This window comes from Ranitomeya imitator, chromosome 3 (assembly GCF_032444005.1).
Source record: "Ranitomeya imitator isolate aRanImi1 chromosome 3, aRanImi1.pri, whole genome shotgun sequence".
Classification (NCBI taxonomy): Eukaryota; Metazoa; Chordata; class Amphibia; order Anura; family Dendrobatidae; genus Ranitomeya; species Ranitomeya imitator.
Genome location: NC_091284.1, coordinates 531,004,384 through 531,023,823, shown reverse-complemented (window position 1 = coordinate 531,023,823; position 19,440 = coordinate 531,004,384). Strand labels below are relative to the sequence as shown.

Below are 19,440 nucleotides of genomic sequence, written 5' to 3'. Positions count from 1 at the left end.
TGTTTGGGCACACGTCGGGGCTCAGAAGGGAAGTAGTGACTTTTGAAATGCAGACTTTGATGGAATGGTCTGCGGGCGTCACGTTGCGTTTGCAGAGCCCCTGGTGTGCCTAAACAGTAGAAACCCCCCACAAGTGACCCCATTTTGGAAACTAGACCCCCCAAGGAACTTATCTAGATATGTGGTGAGCACTTTGAACCCCCAAGTGCTTCACAGACGTTTACAACGCAGAGCCGTGAAAATAAAAAATCATTTTTCTTTCCTCAAAAATGATGTTTTAGCAAGCAATTTTTTATTTTCTCAAGGGTAACAGGAGAAATTGGACCCCAGTAATTGTTGCCCAGTTTGTCCTGAGTACGCTGATACCCCATATGTGGGGGTAAACCACTGTTTGGGCACATGTCGGGGCTCGGAAGTCAAGTAGTGACGTTTTGAAATGCAGACTTTGATGGAATGGTCTGCGGGCGTCACGTTGCGTTTGCAGAGCCCCTGGTGTGCCTAAACAGTAGAAACCCCCCACAAGTGACCCCATTTTGGAAACTAGACCCCCCAAGGAACTTATCTAGATATGTGGTGAGCACTTTGAACCCCCAAGTGCTTCACAGACGTTTACAACGCAGAGCCGTGAAAATAAAAAATCATTTTTCTTTCCTCAAAAATGATGTTTTAGCAAGCAATTTTTTATTTTCTCAAGGGTAACAGGAGAAATTGGACCCCAGTAATTGTTGCCCAGTTTGTCCTGAGTACGCTGATACCCCATATGTGGGGGTAAACCACTGTTTGGGCACATGTCGGGGCTCGGAAGTCAAGTAGTGACGTTTTGAAATGCAGACTTTGATGGAATGGTCTGCGGGCGTCACGTTGCGTTTGCAGAGCCCCTGGTGTGCCTAAACTGTAGAAACCCCCCACAAGTGACCCCATTTTGGAAACTAGACCCCCCAAGGAACTTATCTAGATATGTGGTGAGCACTTTGAACCCCCAAGTGCTTCACAGACGTTTACAACGCAGAGCCGTGAAAATAAAAAATCATTTTTCTTTCCTCAAAAATGATGTTTTAGCAAGCAATTTTTTATTTTCTCAAGGGTAACAGGAGAAATTGGACCCCAGTAATTGTTGCCCAGTTTGTCCTGAGTACACTGATACCCCATATGTGGGGGTAAACCACTGTTTGGGCACACGTCGGGGCTCGGAAGGGAAGGAGCACCATTTGACTTTTTGAATAAAAGATTGGCTGGAATCAATGGTGGCGCCATGTTGCGTTTGGAGACCCCCTGATGTGCCTAAACAGTGGAAACCCCTCAATTCTAACGCCAACACACCCCTAACCCTTATCCCAACTGTAGCCGTAACCCTAACCACAACCCTAACCGCAACACACCCCTAACCACAACCCTAACCCCAACACACCCCTAACCCTAACCACAACCCTAATTCCAACCCAACCCTAACCCTAAAGCTATGTACACACGTTGCGGATTCGTGTGAGATTTTTCCGCACCATTTTTGAAAAATCCGCGGGTAAAAGGCACTGCGTTTTACCTGCGGATTTACTGCGGATTTCACCTGCGGATTCCTATTGAGGAATAGGTGTAAAACGCTGCGGAATCCGCACAAAGAATTGACATGCTGCGGAAAATACAACGCAGCGTTTCCGTGCGGTATTTTCCGCACCATGGGCACAGCGGATTTGGTTTTCCATAGGTTTACATGGTACTGTAAACCTGATGGAACACTGCTGCGGATCCGCAGCGGCCAATCCGCTGCGGATCCGCAGCCAAATCCGCACCGTGTGCACATAGCCTAATTCTAAAGGTATGTGCACACGCTTCGGAAAACGCTGCGGATCCGCAGCAGTTTCCCATGAGTTTACATTACAATGTAAACCTATGGGAAACAAAAATCGCTGTACACATGCTGCGGAAAAACTGCACGGAAACGCAGCGGTTTACATTCCGCAGCATGTCACTTCTTTCTGCGGATTCCACAACGGTTTTACAACTGCTCCAATAGAAAATCGCAGTTGTAAAACCGCAGTGAAATGCGCAGAAAAACCGCGGTAAATCTGCCATAAATCCGCAGCGGTTTAGCACTGCGGATTTATCAAATCCGCTGCGGAAAAATCCGCAGAGGACCAGAATACGTGTGCACATACCGAAACCCTAACCCTAACCCTAACCCTACCCCTAACCCTACCCCTAACCCTACCCCTAACCCTACCCCTAACCCTACCCCTAACCCTAACCCTAGTTCTAACTCCAACCTTAGTGAAAAAAAAAAAAATTCTTTATTTTATTATTGTCCCTATCTATGGGGGACAAATGGGGGGGGTCATTTACTGTTTTTTTATTTTGACCACTGTGATAGATTATATCACAGTGATCAAAATTCACATTGGAACGAATCTGCCGGCCGGCAGATTCGGCGGGCGCACTGCGCATGCGCCCGCCATTTTGGAACATGGCGGCGCTCGGGGAAGAAGACGGACGGACCCCGCCAGGATCGGTAAGTATAAGGGGGGGAGATCAGGGCACAGGGGGGGGAGATCAGGGCACGGGGGGGCGTCGGAGCATGGGGGAGAGTGATCGGTGTGCGGGCGGGTGGATCGGTGTGCAGGGGGGGTGGATCGGTGTGCAGGGGGGGTGGTTCGGAGCACGGGGGGGGGGGATCGGAGTGCGGGGGGGTTTGATTGGAGCACGGGGGGAGCGGACAGGAGGACGGGGGAGCGGAGCACAGGACGGAGGGGAGCGGGCCACAGATCGGGGGGCTGGGGGGGCGATCGGTGGGGTGGGGTGGGGGCACATTAGTATTTCCAGCCATGGCCGATGATATTGCAGCATCGGCCATGGCTGGATTGTAATATTTCACCATTTTTTTTAGGTGAAATATTACAAATCGCTCTGATTGGCAGTTTCACTTTCAACAGCCAATCAGAGCGATCGTAGCCACGAGGGGGTGAAGCCACCCCCCCATGGCTAAACTACCACTCCCCCTGTCCCTGCAGATCGGGTGAAATGGGAGTTAACCCTTTCACCCGATCTGCAGGGACGCGATCTTTCTGTGACACAGCATATGCGTCACAGGTCGGATTGGCACCGACTTTCATGACGCATACGCTGTGTCACAGGTCGGGAAGGGGTTAAAGGGAATCTGTCACCTCATTTTGGCCCTACAAGCTACTGCCACCACCATCATCAGGGGCTCATCTACAGCATTTTGTAATGCTGTAGATAAGCCCCCAATGTAATCTGAAAGGTAAGAAAAACAAGTTGGATTATACTCACCCAGGGGCAGTCTGGTGCTGTCCTGTCCGATGGGCGTCGCAGGTCTGGGTCCGGCACCTCCCATCTTTAGGAGATGACGTCCTCTTCCTTGCTTCCTGTCGCAACTCCAGCGCCTGCGCACTGTAGTACTTTACCCTGCCATCAACAGGGCAAATCAGTACGCCTGCACAGGAGCCGCGACAGGAAGCAAGGAGGATGACGACATCTTATGAAGATAGGAGGCACCGGACCTTGACCTGCGACATCCATCGGACCTGGACTGAACCGGGACTGCCCCTGGGTTAGTATAATCTAACTTGTTGTTCTTATCATTCAGGTTACATCGGGGGCTTATCTACAGCATTACAGAATGCTGTAGATAATCCTCTGATGGTAGTGGCCGCAGTTTATAGGGCTTAAATAAGGTGACAGATTCCCTTTAAAAACAACAGTATCACTGTGCTTGGTTGGCCAGCAAACTCGCAAGACCTAAACCACATAGAGAATCTATGGAGTATTGTCAAGAGGAAGATGAGACACCAGACCCAACAATGCAGACGAGCTAAAGGCTGCTATCAAAGCAACCTGGGCTTCCATAACACCTCAGCAGTGCCACAGGTTGATCACCTCCTTGCCCCGACCATATATTGAGTGCATTTACTGAATGTACATTTCAGTAGGCCAACATTTCGGATTTTAAAATCATTATTCAAGCTAGTGTTATAAAGTATTCTCATTTTCTGAGATAATGACTTTTGGGTTTTCATTGGCTGTAAGCCATAATCATCAACATTAACAGAAATAAACACTTGAAATAGATCACTCTGTTTGTAATGACTCTATATAATATGAATTTCACTTTTTGTATGATATTCTAATTTAGTGAGAAGCACTTGTATACTGTAGTTTTGTGAGAAAATATTGAGTATAACTGTGTTTTCCATAATTTAATCATCTGCTTTTTCTGGGATTTTTGGTCCAGTGGGCGGTCGTGACTGACAGCTACATCTGTATGAGCACTTATACTAAGAAAGCGGTCAGTCACTTATATTTTCTCAGACCTACTGTATGTTTCAATCTACTTGGCTTTCCCTGCTTTATAAGTTGGACTGCATTTTCATGGTGAAGGGTTTTCTTTAAAATGTATAAAGTCTATATTTTTTTCCCAGTGAGATTGAATGGAACTTTCATGTACAGTGGGGAAAATAAGTATTTGATACACTGCCGATTTTGCAAGTTTTCCCACCTACATAGAATGGAGAGGTCTCAATTTTTATCGCAGGTACACTTCAACTGTGAGAGACAGAATCATAAAAAAAAATCCAGAAAAACACATTGTATGATTTTTACATAATTTGCATTTTATTGCATGAAATAAGTATTTGATACAATAGAAAAACAGAACTTAAAGGGAACCTGTCAGCAGGATTGTGCACAGGAACCGTCACACAGTGACAGGTTGGCGCCATTTTACGGATTACAATGATACCTTGATGAAATCCGTCTTGTTGTTTAATAGTGTTGATCGAATAGCTTTGAATAAGGAACTTATCCGAATAGCTATAGCGCCGCAGTTGCATGTGTCGAGGCTGTGTGACAGATACAACACATGCATGGAGAGCCCGTGTGCTGTGACTGATACACAGCCACGACACATGCAGTTGCGGCGCCAGTCAGCTGATTATGGGCAGCGCTGCTGGTATCCGGGCTCCCAATGCAGCTATTCGATAAGCGCTGTAGCTATTCGGATAAGTCCTTATCCGAAGCTATTAGATCAGCATTATTGTTTAATCTTTATTTTCAGTTTTGAGTTAATGATGTGCCCGTGCTCCGGGGCGGCCTGTGAGGGGTCTTCATGTGGTGCTCTGATTAGCTATTCATAATGCAACCTGCTGCCCCCTAGTTTATATAATGAATATATATTCATACTGGAAAAAAAAAAACCTTCTGCAGGCAGGCGGCAGCCGTGGCACCTGTGCTGCAGCATAATCGCATGTGTACTGTGTTAGTAATAAATGTGGTTGGGTTTATCCTGATAGCCGCTATTGCATGGGCGCCTCCAATTACAAGCTATCCGATCACCTCTATATACACCAATAGCTGCTGCTGCGTGAGACTGTGTGTGAGACTTGTGGAAACAAAACAAAGCGGACGAACGCCTCAGTCTATATGTTGGCTATTTTTCCCCCAATGTGTAGTAAAATATTTTTTCTTTTTCATTTTTCTTTAATGGGGTCCTTAGAATAGATCATCAATATTAGATGTCCTGCACCCCACTGATGAGCGGATGTACACACCACTCTGTTCACTGTGTAGTGGCCGTTCTCATGTACTGCACAGCTCCTATTGACTTTAATAGGAACTGAGCTACAATTCTCAGCAGTAGCCATTGTAAACCGATCTGTGTTTTGGCTCTGTTCATGGTTTACATCTGCTGATCGATGGTGGTGCTGAGTATCAGGCCTCCACTGATCTTTTACTGATGACCTGTCATAAGAGTAAGTCATTAATATCTTAAAGGGAGCCTCTCACCCCCAAAAAGCGTTTAAGGGTGCACTAAAGCCGTTTCATTTGCATTTGAATTGTTGCTTTCTCAGGCCCTGTACCAATAACAGGTACAGTTCTTGTATGGGTGTTGTAAGGGCCAAGTCTCATACAACACTGTCTAGCCCATTTAAAATAGTTTGGGATTGAAGGACCCCCTTTAGGCTATGTGCACACGTCTATTGCAAAGGGCCCCCCAAGATATTACTAATATCTTGAGGGGCCCTTTGCAATATCAGTATTTTGAATGTGTTCTTTCAAGATTCATATGGACTAATATGTGTATATGTGCACACGTCGTTGCGGATTGGTGTGAGGATTTTTCCACACTGTTTTTGCAAAATCCGCAGGTAAACCGCACTATGGATTACCCGCGGATTTTCCACGTTTTTTGTGCGGATTCCACCTACAATTTTACACTGCGGATTCCTATTGAGGAGCAGGTGTAAACCGCTGCGGAATCCGCACAAAGAATTGACATGCTGCGGAGAAAACACCGCTGCGTTTTTTTCCGCAGCATGTGCACTGCGGATTTTGTTTTCCATACGTTTACATGGTACTGTACAACACATGGAAAACAGCTGCAGATCCGCAGCGTCAAATCCGCTGCGGATCCGCAGCAAAATCCGCAACGTGTGCACATAGCCTTAAGCTCCAACAAGCACTTTAATATAAATATTGATCAACTATATTTGTAATCTGTCTCCATGTGTGTTTCCTACAGAGAATATATGGAGAAGCTGCCGAAAAGAATTTATACTTGTCTCAGCTGATAATATTGGATACACTGGAAAAATGTCTTGCTGGGGTGAGTATTAAGTGTAAAGGTTTTTGACAGTGAATATGTGCAGTGACCACTTTCCAGACCCTTGTTAGGATCTAGGTACATAAGTATTGTGATGCATAGTTAAGTGATGAGCCAAAGTGCTGGATAAGGTGTTATCTGAGCATGCTGAGTGTCTTTGGCATTCTCGAATAATATATGCGAGTCCTGCGGCTGCATGTCTCACGCATTGATTGCTAGCATGTTGGGCAATCCCTGCATATGTTGTGGCTGTCTAACGGGGACTCGCACTTATTGGAGCACACTGAAGTCACTGAGCACTTGAGTATTCTCGGGTAACTCTTTATCCAAGCACGTTCACTTATCACTAATCGTCAGCTATTTTGTTGGAAGCAGAATAAAATGGCAGCCCGTCAACTTTGATTTGCTGAGACTTGGTAACCGATCCAAAGACATCGAGACATATGGAAAAATGACATGCTAAACACCGATGCACAAAACTTGTGACATTCATATTATAGAAAAATAGTTTATATGTACGAAAAATTGCTTCTGCTATTTGACCGTGTATGTTCTGAACGCATGCGCACAAACCGCTCTCGAAAACCAAAGACCATTGAATTGGAAGACAATGGGGACTGAGTCACAATGTAAAATACAAGCATATTTTTACATAAGTCATTCCTCGTAAGCAACATAAGTTTCTTTCGGTGCAAGCAATTCTAGTCAAAATAGTGTCATATTGTGAATAGAGACCTGCCGAGACACACAAAGCCAGCTGAATATTCCTGAAAAAAAATAAATCCTATTTCAGGGTATTATTTATCATCTCCATTTGGCTCATGTAGCATAGCTGAGTGAATTTACATTTCCCATTGCTTGCATTGTGTTCATGAGTGGACGGGAGGGAGGAAAAGTGCAATGTGTTTTCTTACTGTCCGTCCTGTAACAGCTGATCTTGTCATTGCCAGTCAGCAGAGATGGCTTTTGCAGGTGTTTCCTAGTTTAATAACCCTGAACGAACTTCCCTTGGGACCCCCCTTCCGTCTTTCCTCTCATAGGATGCTGCTATTCTAAGTTTCTAAGGCCTTATCTTGACGTTTTTTTACTTCTTCCATGTTAAATAATACAAATTTGTGTTTGTTATAATTAAACATGTTTTCTTTATCGCTTCATTGGGGGATACAGGTAACCATGGGTGTATGCTTCTGTCGCTAGGAGGCTGACACTATGCAAAAAAAGAAAATAGCTACTCCTCTGCAGTATACACCCACCGACAGGCACAAAGTACCCTCACCTTTGCTCCGTACCTGGTCTTTCTAGGTATAAGGTTCGACATCACCCAAGCCCGTGTCTTCCTTCCAAAGGAGAGGTTTCTCATCCCTCTGCCAGAGGATCTGTACTCTAAAACATCCAGCTTATCTCCTCCTATGGTCCTGTATGAGAGTTCTAGGGGAAAGGGATTGTCACATGGAAGCCATTTCTTTTGCCCAGTTCCATGCCCGTGCTCTTCAGCTGGCCCTCTGGTTGTCTCCCCGGATGATCCTGTGCTTCTACCTCAGGGTGAGGCAGTCCCTCATCTGTCGGCATCAGTCCTATGAAGAAAGTCTTTCCTTCCTCTCTGGTGGTAGGTAATCACCACCGACTCCAGTCTCCTCATTTGGGGAGCTGCTTTTTCTTCGTCACACAGCGCAGGGCCACTGGAACGCCAAAGAGGCCTCTCTCCCTGTCAATATCCTGGAGATCAGGGCAATTTTTTCTTTGCTCTTCGCCACTGGCATTCTCTTTCCGAACCAGCCGGTCTGCATACAGTCGGACAATGCCACGGCCGAGGCCTACATAAACTGTCAAGGTGGAATTCGCAGCAAACAAGTTATGATAGAGGTAACAAGGATTCTGCGATGGGCAGAACGTCTCATTTCCGCCATATCAACCGTGCACATTCCGAGGGTAGAAAGTCGGGCACCCGATTTTCTGAGCCATCAGGGTCTCGCTTTGCGCGAGTGGTTGCTTAGCCCCGCTGCCTTCATCCAGATATGCTGAAATGGGGCTCTCCGGACATTGTCCTCATGGTGTCTCAGATAAACCACGAGGTTCTTTGGTTCGTAGCCAGGTCCCCGGATGCGCTAGCCACCTGTTGAGATGGCCTAGTAATATCGTGGTTACAATTCCAACTACCTTGTCTTTTTCCGTCTCTCCCCTTGACCGAGGATCGTGAAAAAGAAGAAGGGATCCCTATAATCCTGATGGCTCCGGACTTGCCAAGAAGGGCCCGATGAACATGTTCATGGACGCCCCTTGGAAGCTTCCAGGCCGTCCAGATCCTTTCTCTTAAGGTTCCCTCTTCCACCAGAGTTTATAGTTTCTGAGTTTAACAGCATGGCCGTTGAGACCATGGTCCTGAGGGAGGCTGTTTTTTTCCTATCTGGTCATTCAGACCATAAATAGGGCCAGGAAACCAGCATCCTTGTGTATCTAATACAAATACTGAAAGGCCTTCTTCCGGTGGAGTGTGGACAAGGGTTTGGTCCCTATGTCCTTTTTTTCCCTCTTCCTTCCATTCTTGGTTTTCTACAAGCGAGTCTTAACTTGGCTCTATCGTTTCGGTCAATTCTTTTCCAATGAAATCTGGATTCTCGTTACCAGGTAAAAGACCATTCTTTAAGGAGTCGCCCACCTGGTACCTCCTTATTGTCTTCCGATAGATCCATGGGATTATTACCTTGTCTTTGGCGCGCAGCAGCGCGCTCCTGTTAAGCCAATTAAGACATCACGTTTTTTCTCCTGTCTTGGACAGTTATCTTAGTTAAATTACGTCCATCAGGAGAGTTTCCGAGTTAGTGGCGGTGTCCTGCCGTTCCCCGCTCCTGATTCTATACCAGGACAAGGTAGTTCTCAGGCCTGTTCCTTCCTTTCTACCCATGGTGGTCTTTTCATTTCTCACTAATGAAGACCTTGTCCTTCCTTCTATGTCTCTCCGGTCCATCTCCTGCAGAATTCCCTCTACAAGCTGGATCCTGTCACAGCTATCTGAGTCTACCTTTCAAGGACTGCTCCCTTTCGTCAATCTGATACCCTGTTCGTCATCTCTGAGGGTTATCTTAATGGGCTCCTAGCTTCTAAGTTCACTATTGCTGTGGAGGCATTCCGCATTCAGGACAAACCTCCTCTTCCGGGGGTGAAGGCTCACTCCGCTCTGCTGGGAGGGCCTTCTGGGCTGTTCGTTACAAGGATTTGGCTTTCCAGATTGTAAGGCCGCAACCTGGTCATCTTTGCACTCCTTTGCGAGTTTTTACAGGGTTCATACCCATGCCTCGTCTGATGCAGGCCTGGGAAGGAAGGTGCTGCAGGTGGCGGTTTTGCATCGGCCAACCTGAGTCGATTTATTCCTTGAATCTTCCTGTTTCCCACCCTAGGGACTGCTTTGGGATGTCCCATTGTTACCTGTGTCCTCCAATGAAGCGATAAAGAGGGATTTTTGGTACTCACCATAAAATCTTTCTTGTAGCCTTCATTGGGGGACACAGCACCCTCCCTAACTGTTGGTACCATTATTTGGTCTATGTGCCTTTGTTGTTAGATTGGTCCATATCTTGTACCATTATTTGGTCTATATACCTTCATTGTTGGATTGGTACATATGTTGAGTTTTTTGGTTGCTTCTCCTACTGCTTTAACACTAACTGAGGTACTTTGTGCCTGTCGATGGGTGTATACTGCGGAGGACGAGCTATTTTCCTTTTTTATGCATAGTGTCAGCCTCCTAGCGACAGCAGCATACACCCATGGTTACTTGTGTCCCCCAATGAAGGCTCCAAGAAAGAGATTTTACAGTGGGTACCAAAAATCCCTCTATTGCCCATAAAGTAAGATTTAATGATCTGGACTTTCACTAGCTGATTCCCGTCCCCTTACTTTGGATGTGTGTAAACTTTAATATTCATTGTAATTTTTTTCTGGGGTGAGCTCGTCAGGCTTTCCAAAGTTTAAGGCTGTGTGCACACGTTGCGTTTTTTTGGGCGGTTTTTCCCAGATAAAAACGCTATAAAACCGCAAAAAACCCACATACAATAAGCATCCCATCATTTAGAATGAATTCCGCATGTTTTGTGCACATGATGCGTTTTTTTCCGCGAAAAAAAACGCATCGCGATAAAAACCGCAGCATGTTCATTAATTTTGCGGGGTTTTTTTTTTTCGGATTTCCCACTACAAAATGCATTGGGAAATGTCCGGAAAAAAACGCGGCAAGACCGCATGCAGATTTCTTGCGGATTTCTTGCAGAAAATGTCCGGTTTTTCTCAGGAATTTTCTGCGAGAATTCCTGAACGTGTGCACATAGCCTTATTGTGGTAACTTGTGTGTGATCCGTACATCTCGAACAGGGAAGGACCAAACTATTACCATAATGTAATATCCCCGCACTAATAGCAGATTATGAGCTCTGAATGGACATTGTGGGTTGGGCTAGTGAAACTAAACGGGTTTTAAAGCCCACCTTTGTGTATGTATAACCAAAGTTTAAGGCCACAAATATCTTTACCAGATGTTGTTCATTTTACAAGTTTCATGAGTGATTAATTAATTTGGAGAATTTTCTATATCTGGTTTTGCTATTAAGTCCTGTGAACATATACTTATTCATTTGTTTCACCGCAAGAACTTTTTTCTCTTTTCAGCAACCAAAAGACTGTATGCGATTGGACGAGACAATGTTTGTTAAGCAGCTGCTCCCTGAGATTTGCCATTTTATTCATACCCATCGAGAGGGCAACCAGCACGCAGCCGAGCTCCGGATTTCTGCATCAGGAGTCCTGTTCTCGTTAAGCTGTAATAATTTCACTGCGGTTTTCAGTCGTATTTCTACAAGGTGTGAGACTTTTCTAGTGAAGTTTGCAAAAAGTAATGCGAATTATTACATGGCGAGATAGGAATGGTTCTTTGTTGTGTTGGTTGAAGGAGTTTGTCCTTTGTTTAATATTTTACTGATCCAAACTCGTTCTGCCTTGGTTCAGTACTGCCTCTCTGCTGTTGCACCAATTTTTAAAGGGAACCTGTCAGCAAGATTGTGCACTTTAACCTACAGACCGTGCCAGGTTGGTACCGTTCTACTGATTACAATGATACCTTGGTTGTTAAAATCCGTCTTATGGTTCTTTAATCTTTATTTTCAGTTTTGAGTTAGAGATGCTCGTGCCCTAAGCGGGGTTGGTGTATGTGGTGCTCTGACTAGATATTTATAATGCTAACTGCTGACCGGTCACTTTTCCCTCACTGACTTGCCCCCTAGATTACCTAATGAATATCTGTTTATACTTACAAAAACCCTTCTGCGGGCAGCTGCCAGCCGTGGAATCTGCTCTGCAGCAAAATCGCATGTTTTGTGTGCTAATGAGGCTATGTGCACACGCTGCGGATTACTCTGCAGATTTTTTTCAGACTGATTTCGGTAAATCCGCAGGTAATCAGCACTGCGGATTTCCTGCGGATTTACCGCTTTTTTTTTCTCTGCAGTTTTTGTGCGGATTTCACCTGCGGTTTTACACCTGCGGATTCCTATTAAGGAGCAGGTGTAAACCACTGCGGAATCCGCAGAAAGAATTGACATGCTGTGGAATAAACAATGCAGCGTTTCCTCAGCGTGTGCACTGCGGATTTTGTTTTCCATAGGTTTACATGGTACTGTAAATGCATGGAAAACTGCTGCGGACCCGCAGCGTGTGCACATACCCTAATCCTTTTTTTTTTTTCCAGGTTATTCAGCTAGAGTAAAAAAAAAAAAAAAAAAAAAGTAAAGTAAATTTGAAAATGGCGCCCGCTGCACAGTACCTACTATCAGTTTCTACTGATGTGATCCAATAGCTGCTACTGCGCAGGCGGTGCCATCTTGGAGGAGGAATTTTTTCTTCTTCTCCAGTAAGATGGTGCCGCCGACGGATTTCATTAGCCAAAGTATCATTGTAATCAGTATAACGGCGCGGACCTGACAATCGGCACAATCCTGCTGACAGGTTTCCTTTAATAGGCTGCAGCAGTGACGTTATGTCAACAGTTCTAGTGACCAATGCTGACCAATCCTACATGTTGCATAAATTTGCGTCATCATTGCATGCATTCTAGTATGCTACGCCATCAATGCATGCGCTGCGCATAGATATCTTATGTATCTGGATTTCAACTAGTTTTGTCTGGCCTGCCTGTGCATGCGCAGGGCACCAACATTAGCTAACCGGCTCATGCTCTTATTTCCTCTGCTGTGTTTGTATGCATGCACGGGCACATAGGTCCCCGCTTGCACAATAAAGCTTTCCTCCATTGACTCTGTGCTTGCTCCATGTTTGCCCACTCGCGCTTGCACAATGAGATATACTGTACTGGCTGGGAGATGGCCCTTACTAGCTAGACTCTACCCCTGTAATGCATTTACTAGCTGAATATACAGACATTTCCCTTTTCTTCTGAGTGCTCTCAAGCATCGGTAACCAATCATTTAATTTTTTATCCTATATGTTTGATCTCTTGGCTGATTTTCCTTACACTTCCCTGATGAAGCTGCAACATGCAGCAATACATGTAGGTTCTATTTTCCACTGACATCTAGGCTATGTTCCAGATCACACTGATGGTATACTTAGGGTTTGTCTTTATTTTTTTTTTACTGACAGCTTTTTTTTATTTATGGGCTTATTTCTTGTCCATTAATCTTATCTTATGCCACTTATCTGGGTATATTACATAGACCGTTATTATATTTGCTCTATTTCATGGCATATAGGTTATAATTTATTACTATATCTGATTCTATGTCATTCTTAAAATAATCTTAGGATACCTTATAATTGCTAAGAAAAATATAGTAAGTGTTACAAAGCAAGCTTTCAAGACTTCTTAGGTTTCTTTATCAGGCATGGTATAGCAAGGTATCTGAACAAACACAAAAAGAACAGAAGCATGACATAATAAATGGACAATAAAAAAACAAACCAGAGCTCACAGAAGGAATAACACTTTCTCCTGAGCTAACAATGAAGTAATTGGAATTACCTGTATTTTTCGGACTATAAGATGCACCCCAAATTTTCAAAAGGAAAATAGGGAAAAAAAATGTAATGTGTTAATTTTGTGAAAGCCTGGAGCCCCCGCACATCCATTGTTGTCAGTGGCCTCCGGGAAAATGGCTGCCAGAGGCGGCTCATGCGCCGACTGAGATCTCTGCACCGAGAACTTGTCTCCTGGGATCTCAGGACTTTCACAAAATGTCGGCTCAGCCCCCACACTGCTGCACCAGCCTAGGATGGGAGTCAGCTCATCGCCCTGCAGCGTCGGACCACCGAACACCCCCTCTTCCCAGCCCAGGGCTGGCAGAATCGCCCGACTCCTGCTGCCATCACCCCCTGGTAAGTACTTTCGGACTATAAGATGCAGCCCCATCCCCCTCCCAAAATTTTTTTGGGGGAGAAAGTGCATCTTATAGTTCAAAAAATAGGGTACGTTAACAAATAATTTTGTGATGGGGCTGAAATTTAGTGGAAATGTTTTTTTTGCGATTGTGACTTTTCATGGCCAGTAGTCACTGCAGTTTTCTGCAATTCATCAGATAGATCACTTTTGACATCTAGAGTTAATACAAAATGGAACTATAAAAACTGAATCCGCTAAAGGAAAAAAAACTAATGTGTCCAACCTTTGGGCACAACTGTACATTTTGGGGACTTCTGTGCATTTTATGGCATAGTTAAATTTTTTTCTTCCTCCTTTGTTCTGTAAAGGCTACAAGAACTGACAGTTTGCTCAGAGGACAATGCTGATGTTCACGATATAGATTTGATACAGTACATCAATGTGGACTGCGCAAAACTTAAAAGACTCTTACAAGGTTAGTGGAATTGGAAATTCTGTATGTTGTCGATTCCTGATTGTGTGCTACTTAGTCCTATAAGATGCAGTAATGTGATAAACTGTCCTAGTACAGCCTCGATACCTTAATTTTTAACTTTTTTTTAGAGACCGTCTTCAAGTTTAAGACGCTGAAGAAGGTGGCACAACTAGCTGTTATCAACAGTCTTGAAAAGGTAGATATTCTAATGTTATTGCTAGGATCGTTTCATGAATTATTTGTTATGTTTATCATGATGCAGAAATGTAATGTTAAGCAGACTATGCACATTGAGCCTGCAGGTTTTCACAAGACAGGACAAATATTAAGGCCCTGTGCACATTGCAGATTGGTCGCTTTTTCTTCTACGCAAATGTGTCACAAAACCTGAAGGGTGTCAGACTCCAGCAAAGTGAATGAGAATCCTGAAGCCTCACGCACACGTTACTTATTTGTGACTTGTAGATTTAAATTTGCAGCATGTTCATTCTTTCTGCATTTTTGCTGCAGATTTCACCATACTACTGTGTAGGGAAAATTCTGCACCAAATACTTAACGTGTGCACGTACCTTAATACCTATTTTAATTCATCTGAAATTGTCTGTGAGATATAAGGGGGGTTTGTGTGAAATTGTCCAATTGGCTTTTTTTTTTGTGCTATTCCAGTATACGCAAAGGAAAATAAACGTGTATAATAAAACGTGTAATTGCAATAATTTTCTGGGAGAAATACTTCATTTTCTGGAACAATTTAAAGGGCCAATACTTTTAGCCATGACTTTAGATTAACAATTAAAGTATAGGTCATCAATATCAGGTTGGTGAAGGTCTGACACTCGGCACCCCCAATTATCAGCTCTTATCCGCTCTGGCAGCGCCTGGATGTCACAGAGTTTAGTTCAGCATGAGGTGATTTCTTCTTGTCAGGGTCCACTATACTGTGATATTCTGACATACTGCCACCACCGTAGCTGATAACGGGTGGGGGTGACAGGTTTCACATCCCTACTGATCCGATATTAATGACCTATTCTATTCCCCTTTAAGGCTAGTTTCACACTAGCGTTTTGCTGAGCTGCGGAGGGCTGCGGACATCCTCCGTGAAGCACCTCTGCCGCTCAGCTCCGCCTACGTCCGCATGCGGCCTGCATACATATCTTTAACATTAGGTACGCAGGTTGTGCGGATGCCTCCTCATGTGTCATTTTGATGATGCTGCAACCCGTGTCGAACGCAGCTGGTTGGAATTTCTTTTTTTCTCTGCATCGTCAAAACAACGCATGCAGAAGCATCCGCACGACCTGCGTAACTAATGTTAAAGATAAATATGCAGGCCGCATGCGGACGTAGGCGGAGCTGAGCGGCGGAGGTGCGGCCGTGGGCGGGGCTTCACAGAGGAAGTCCGCAACTCAGCAAAACGCTAGTGTGAAACTAGCCTAAGAAGCATGATTTATAATAGTTTGTCTTTCTTACATTACTTTTATATTGTTAATTCGTGCTCTGGCCTAAAGCAGGCTGATTTAATTATTGTCATGGTAAAGTGATGTGACTTCTTAAACTATGTGCACACATTGCGGATTTTGCTGCGGATCCGCATCGGATTTGACCCTGCGGATCTGCAACTGTTTTCCATACGTTGTACAGTACCATGTAAACGTATGGAAAATGAAATCAGCATGTCAATTCTTTGTGCGGATTCCACAGCGGTTTACACCTGCTCCTCAATAGGAATCTGCAGGTGTAAAACCGCAGGTGAAATCCGCACAAAAACCGCAAGAAATCCGGGGTAAATCCGCAGTTAATCCGCAGTGCGTTTTACCTGTGAATTTTGCAAAAACTGTGCGGGAAAAATCTGGACACTACTCCGCAACGTGTGCACATAGCCTAAACAGGTCAATTTCATCAGGTTTGTATGTATGTTGCAGGCATTTTGGAATTGGGTCGAAAATTATCCCGATGAATTCACCAAATTGTACCAGAGACCTCAGACCGATATGGCAGGTAAGGCTTCATAGAAAAATAAATGTACACACAAAACACTTCTAATTTTCACAATTTTCAGCGAATCTGTTAGATATAATCTGATTACTACACTGTGTGCAGAATTATTAAGCAAGTTGCATTTTAGAGGATTATTTTTATTATTGATCAACAACTATGTTCTCAATCAATCCAAAAGACTCATAAATAGCAAAGCGTAATATTTTTGTAAATTGGAGTGTTTTTTTTTTAGATTTTGCTATCCTAGGAGGATATCTGTTTGTGCAGGTAACTATTACTGTGCAGAATTATTAGGCAACCTAATAAAAACCAAATATATTCCCATCTCACTTATTTATTTTCACCAGGTAAACCTATATCACTGCACAAAATTTAGAAATAAACATTTCTAACATGCAAAACCAAAACTCCCCAAAAATTAGTGACCAATATAGCCACCTTTCTTTATGATGACACTCAGCAGCCTTCCATCCATAGATTCTGTCAGTTGTTTGATCTGTTTACGACCAACATTGCGTGCAGCAGCCACCACAGCTTCCCAGACACTGTTCCGAGAGTTGTACTGTTTTCCCTCCCTGTAGATCTCACATTTTATGAGGGACCACAGGTTCTCTATGGGGTTCAGATCAGGTGAACAAGGGGGCCATGTCATTATTTTTTCTTCTTTGAGACCTTTACTGGCCAGCCACGCTGTGGAGTAGTTGGAGGCATGTGATGGAGCATTGTCCTGCATGAAAATCATGTTTTTCTTGAACGATACTGACTTCTTCCTGTACCACTGCTTGAAGAAGTCTTCCAGAAACTGGCAGTTCTGGAAGTTGAGCTTCACTCCATCCTCAACCCGAAAAGGTCCCACAAGTTCATCTTTGATGATACCAGCCCATACCAGTACCCCACCTCCACCTTGCTGGCGTCTGAGTCGCAGTGGAGCTCTCTGCCCTTTACTAATCCAGCCTCTCGCCCATCAAGAGTCACTCTCATTTCGTCAGTCCATAAAACCTTTGAAAAGTCAATCTTAAGATATTTCTTGGCCCAGTCTTGACATTTTATCTTATGTTTCTTGTACAAAGGTGGTTGTTTTTCAGCCTTCCTTACCTTGGCCATGTCCCTGAGTATCGCACACCTTGTGCTTTTTGTTACTCCAGTAACGTTGCAGCTCTGAAATATGGTAAAACTGGTGGCAAATGGCATCTTGGCAGCTTCACGCTTGATTTTCCTCAATTCATGGGCAGTTATTTTGCGCCTTTTTTGGCAAACACGCTTCTTGCGACCCTGTTGGCTATTTGCCATGAAACGCTTGATTGTTCGGTGATCACGCTTCAAAAGTTTGGCAATTTCAAGACTGCTGCATCCCTCTGCAAGACATCTCACAATTTTGGACTTTTAAGAGTCCGTCAAATCTCTCTTCTGACCCATTTTGCCAAAGGAAAGGAAGTTGCCTAATAATTAAGCACACCTTATATAGGGTTGTGATGTCATTAGACAACACCCCCCCCCCCCCTCATTACAGAGATGCACATCACCTGATTACTTAATTGGTAGTTGGCTCTCAAGCTTGAACAGCTTGGAGTAGGACAACATGTATAAAAAGTATCATGTACGATACACTTTATTTCTTCTACTTTTCAGTTCACCCGCTGTGTATGTCCTATTCTAATGTATAATGTCCTTCTGTCAACAAACTGTCATGTCAATTAAGTAATTCATCTTATGATTTTTATGATGTAAGTTGTGCTGCTGTGATACCATAATTTCCCACGGGATCAATAAAGTATATCGTATCGTATGTGATCCAAATACAACTTGCCTAATAATTCTGCACGCAGTGTATACAGCTATTAGTCGTATTCTGGAGTTTATTGTGGAAGAGACTGATTTGAAGCCTGATTAAACTTGTAGATGGGCATTCATATGGTCTGATTTTCTAGGTTTATGTGCACTCTGATTATGGCAATAACATATTTTTGTTATTTTGCGTTCCTCCAGACTGTGCAGAGAAGTTATTTGATCTGGTGGACAGTTTTGCCGAAAGCAACAAGCGAAAAGTAGCCGTGTGGCCCTTGCAGATAATTCTGTTAGTACTTTGTCCTGAAATTATCCAGGATATTTCTAAGGAAGTTGTAGAAGAAAATAAAATGAACAAGGTATGTGGGTGCAACCGTATTCCCGTGTTCATACTACCTGTTCAAATTAAAGCTCATACCTCATTTTGCGTCCATCGTCTTTCTTTATGCATTAATCCGATTAGTGTAAAATCTCTCTGGTCACCTCTACCTACATGTAATTAATTGCAAACTGTAATTTGGTACTTTAACACAACTGAAAACTCTATTTTCAGAAATTGTTTCTTGAAAACCTCAGGAAAGCTTTAACGGGGCATGGAGTAGGAAAACCACTGACTGAGAGTGCTGCAATTGCTTGTGTCAAGTTGTGCAAGGCTTCCACGTATGTCAACTGGGAGGATAATTCAGTCATATTTCATCTTGTCCAATCTTTAGTTATTGATTTGAAGGTAGGTGTGACCGTACCAGAGTGGAGACTTGAGCAATACTTTGCGATATTGTCATGATTGTCAACACGGCCATGGTTCGGCACGCAAAATCAACATGACTGTCAACCTGCTGAATTTTTGTTCACAATTGACATGTTGTGAAAGGTGTGGTACCTTTCCCCTGAGAACGCTGGGTACCGATGAGTCGCTTAGCAGGGACCTAATGCTGATTTTCATAAGACTTGTATGGGCTTCTATATTGTGATATTATAGTGTAAGCGATTGACTGCTGACAGTCAATCGCTTACACTATAATATCACAATTACATTTTATTTTTTAGATGACTTGAACCTGAGTTCAAGTCATCTAAAAAATAAAATGTAATTCTAGAAATATACAAAATTGAATCACCTTCCTTTCCCCAAAGGCCAATTTCTCAAAGTATAAAATTACCCAATGTGATTGGTAAACCCTTTAAAC

At 43.8% G+C, this 19,440-nt stretch overlaps 1 protein-coding gene across 7 annotated transcripts in view; it reads left to right on the top strand.

Annotated features, from left to right (window-relative positions):
* NF1 (neurofibromin 1) overlaps positions 1-19,440 on the top strand; it is a 399,313-nt gene that overhangs the window by 41,164 nt on the left and 338,709 nt on the right. For all 7 annotated transcript variants that reach the window (XM_069757802.1, XM_069757799.1, XM_069757798.1 and 4 more), the window contains exons 3-9: positions 6,530-6,613; positions 11,270-11,460; positions 14,360-14,466; positions 14,595-14,662; positions 16,393-16,468; positions 18,455-18,612; positions 18,807-18,980. In XM_069757802.1, the coding sequence (XP_069613903.1) occupies positions 6,530-6,613; positions 11,270-11,460; positions 14,360-14,466; positions 14,595-14,662; positions 16,393-16,468; positions 18,455-18,612; positions 18,807-18,980 (858 nt within the window). The remainder of the gene's footprint in view (positions 1-6,529; positions 6,614-11,269; positions 11,461-14,359; positions 14,467-14,594; positions 14,663-16,392; positions 16,469-18,454; positions 18,613-18,806; positions 18,981-19,440) is intronic.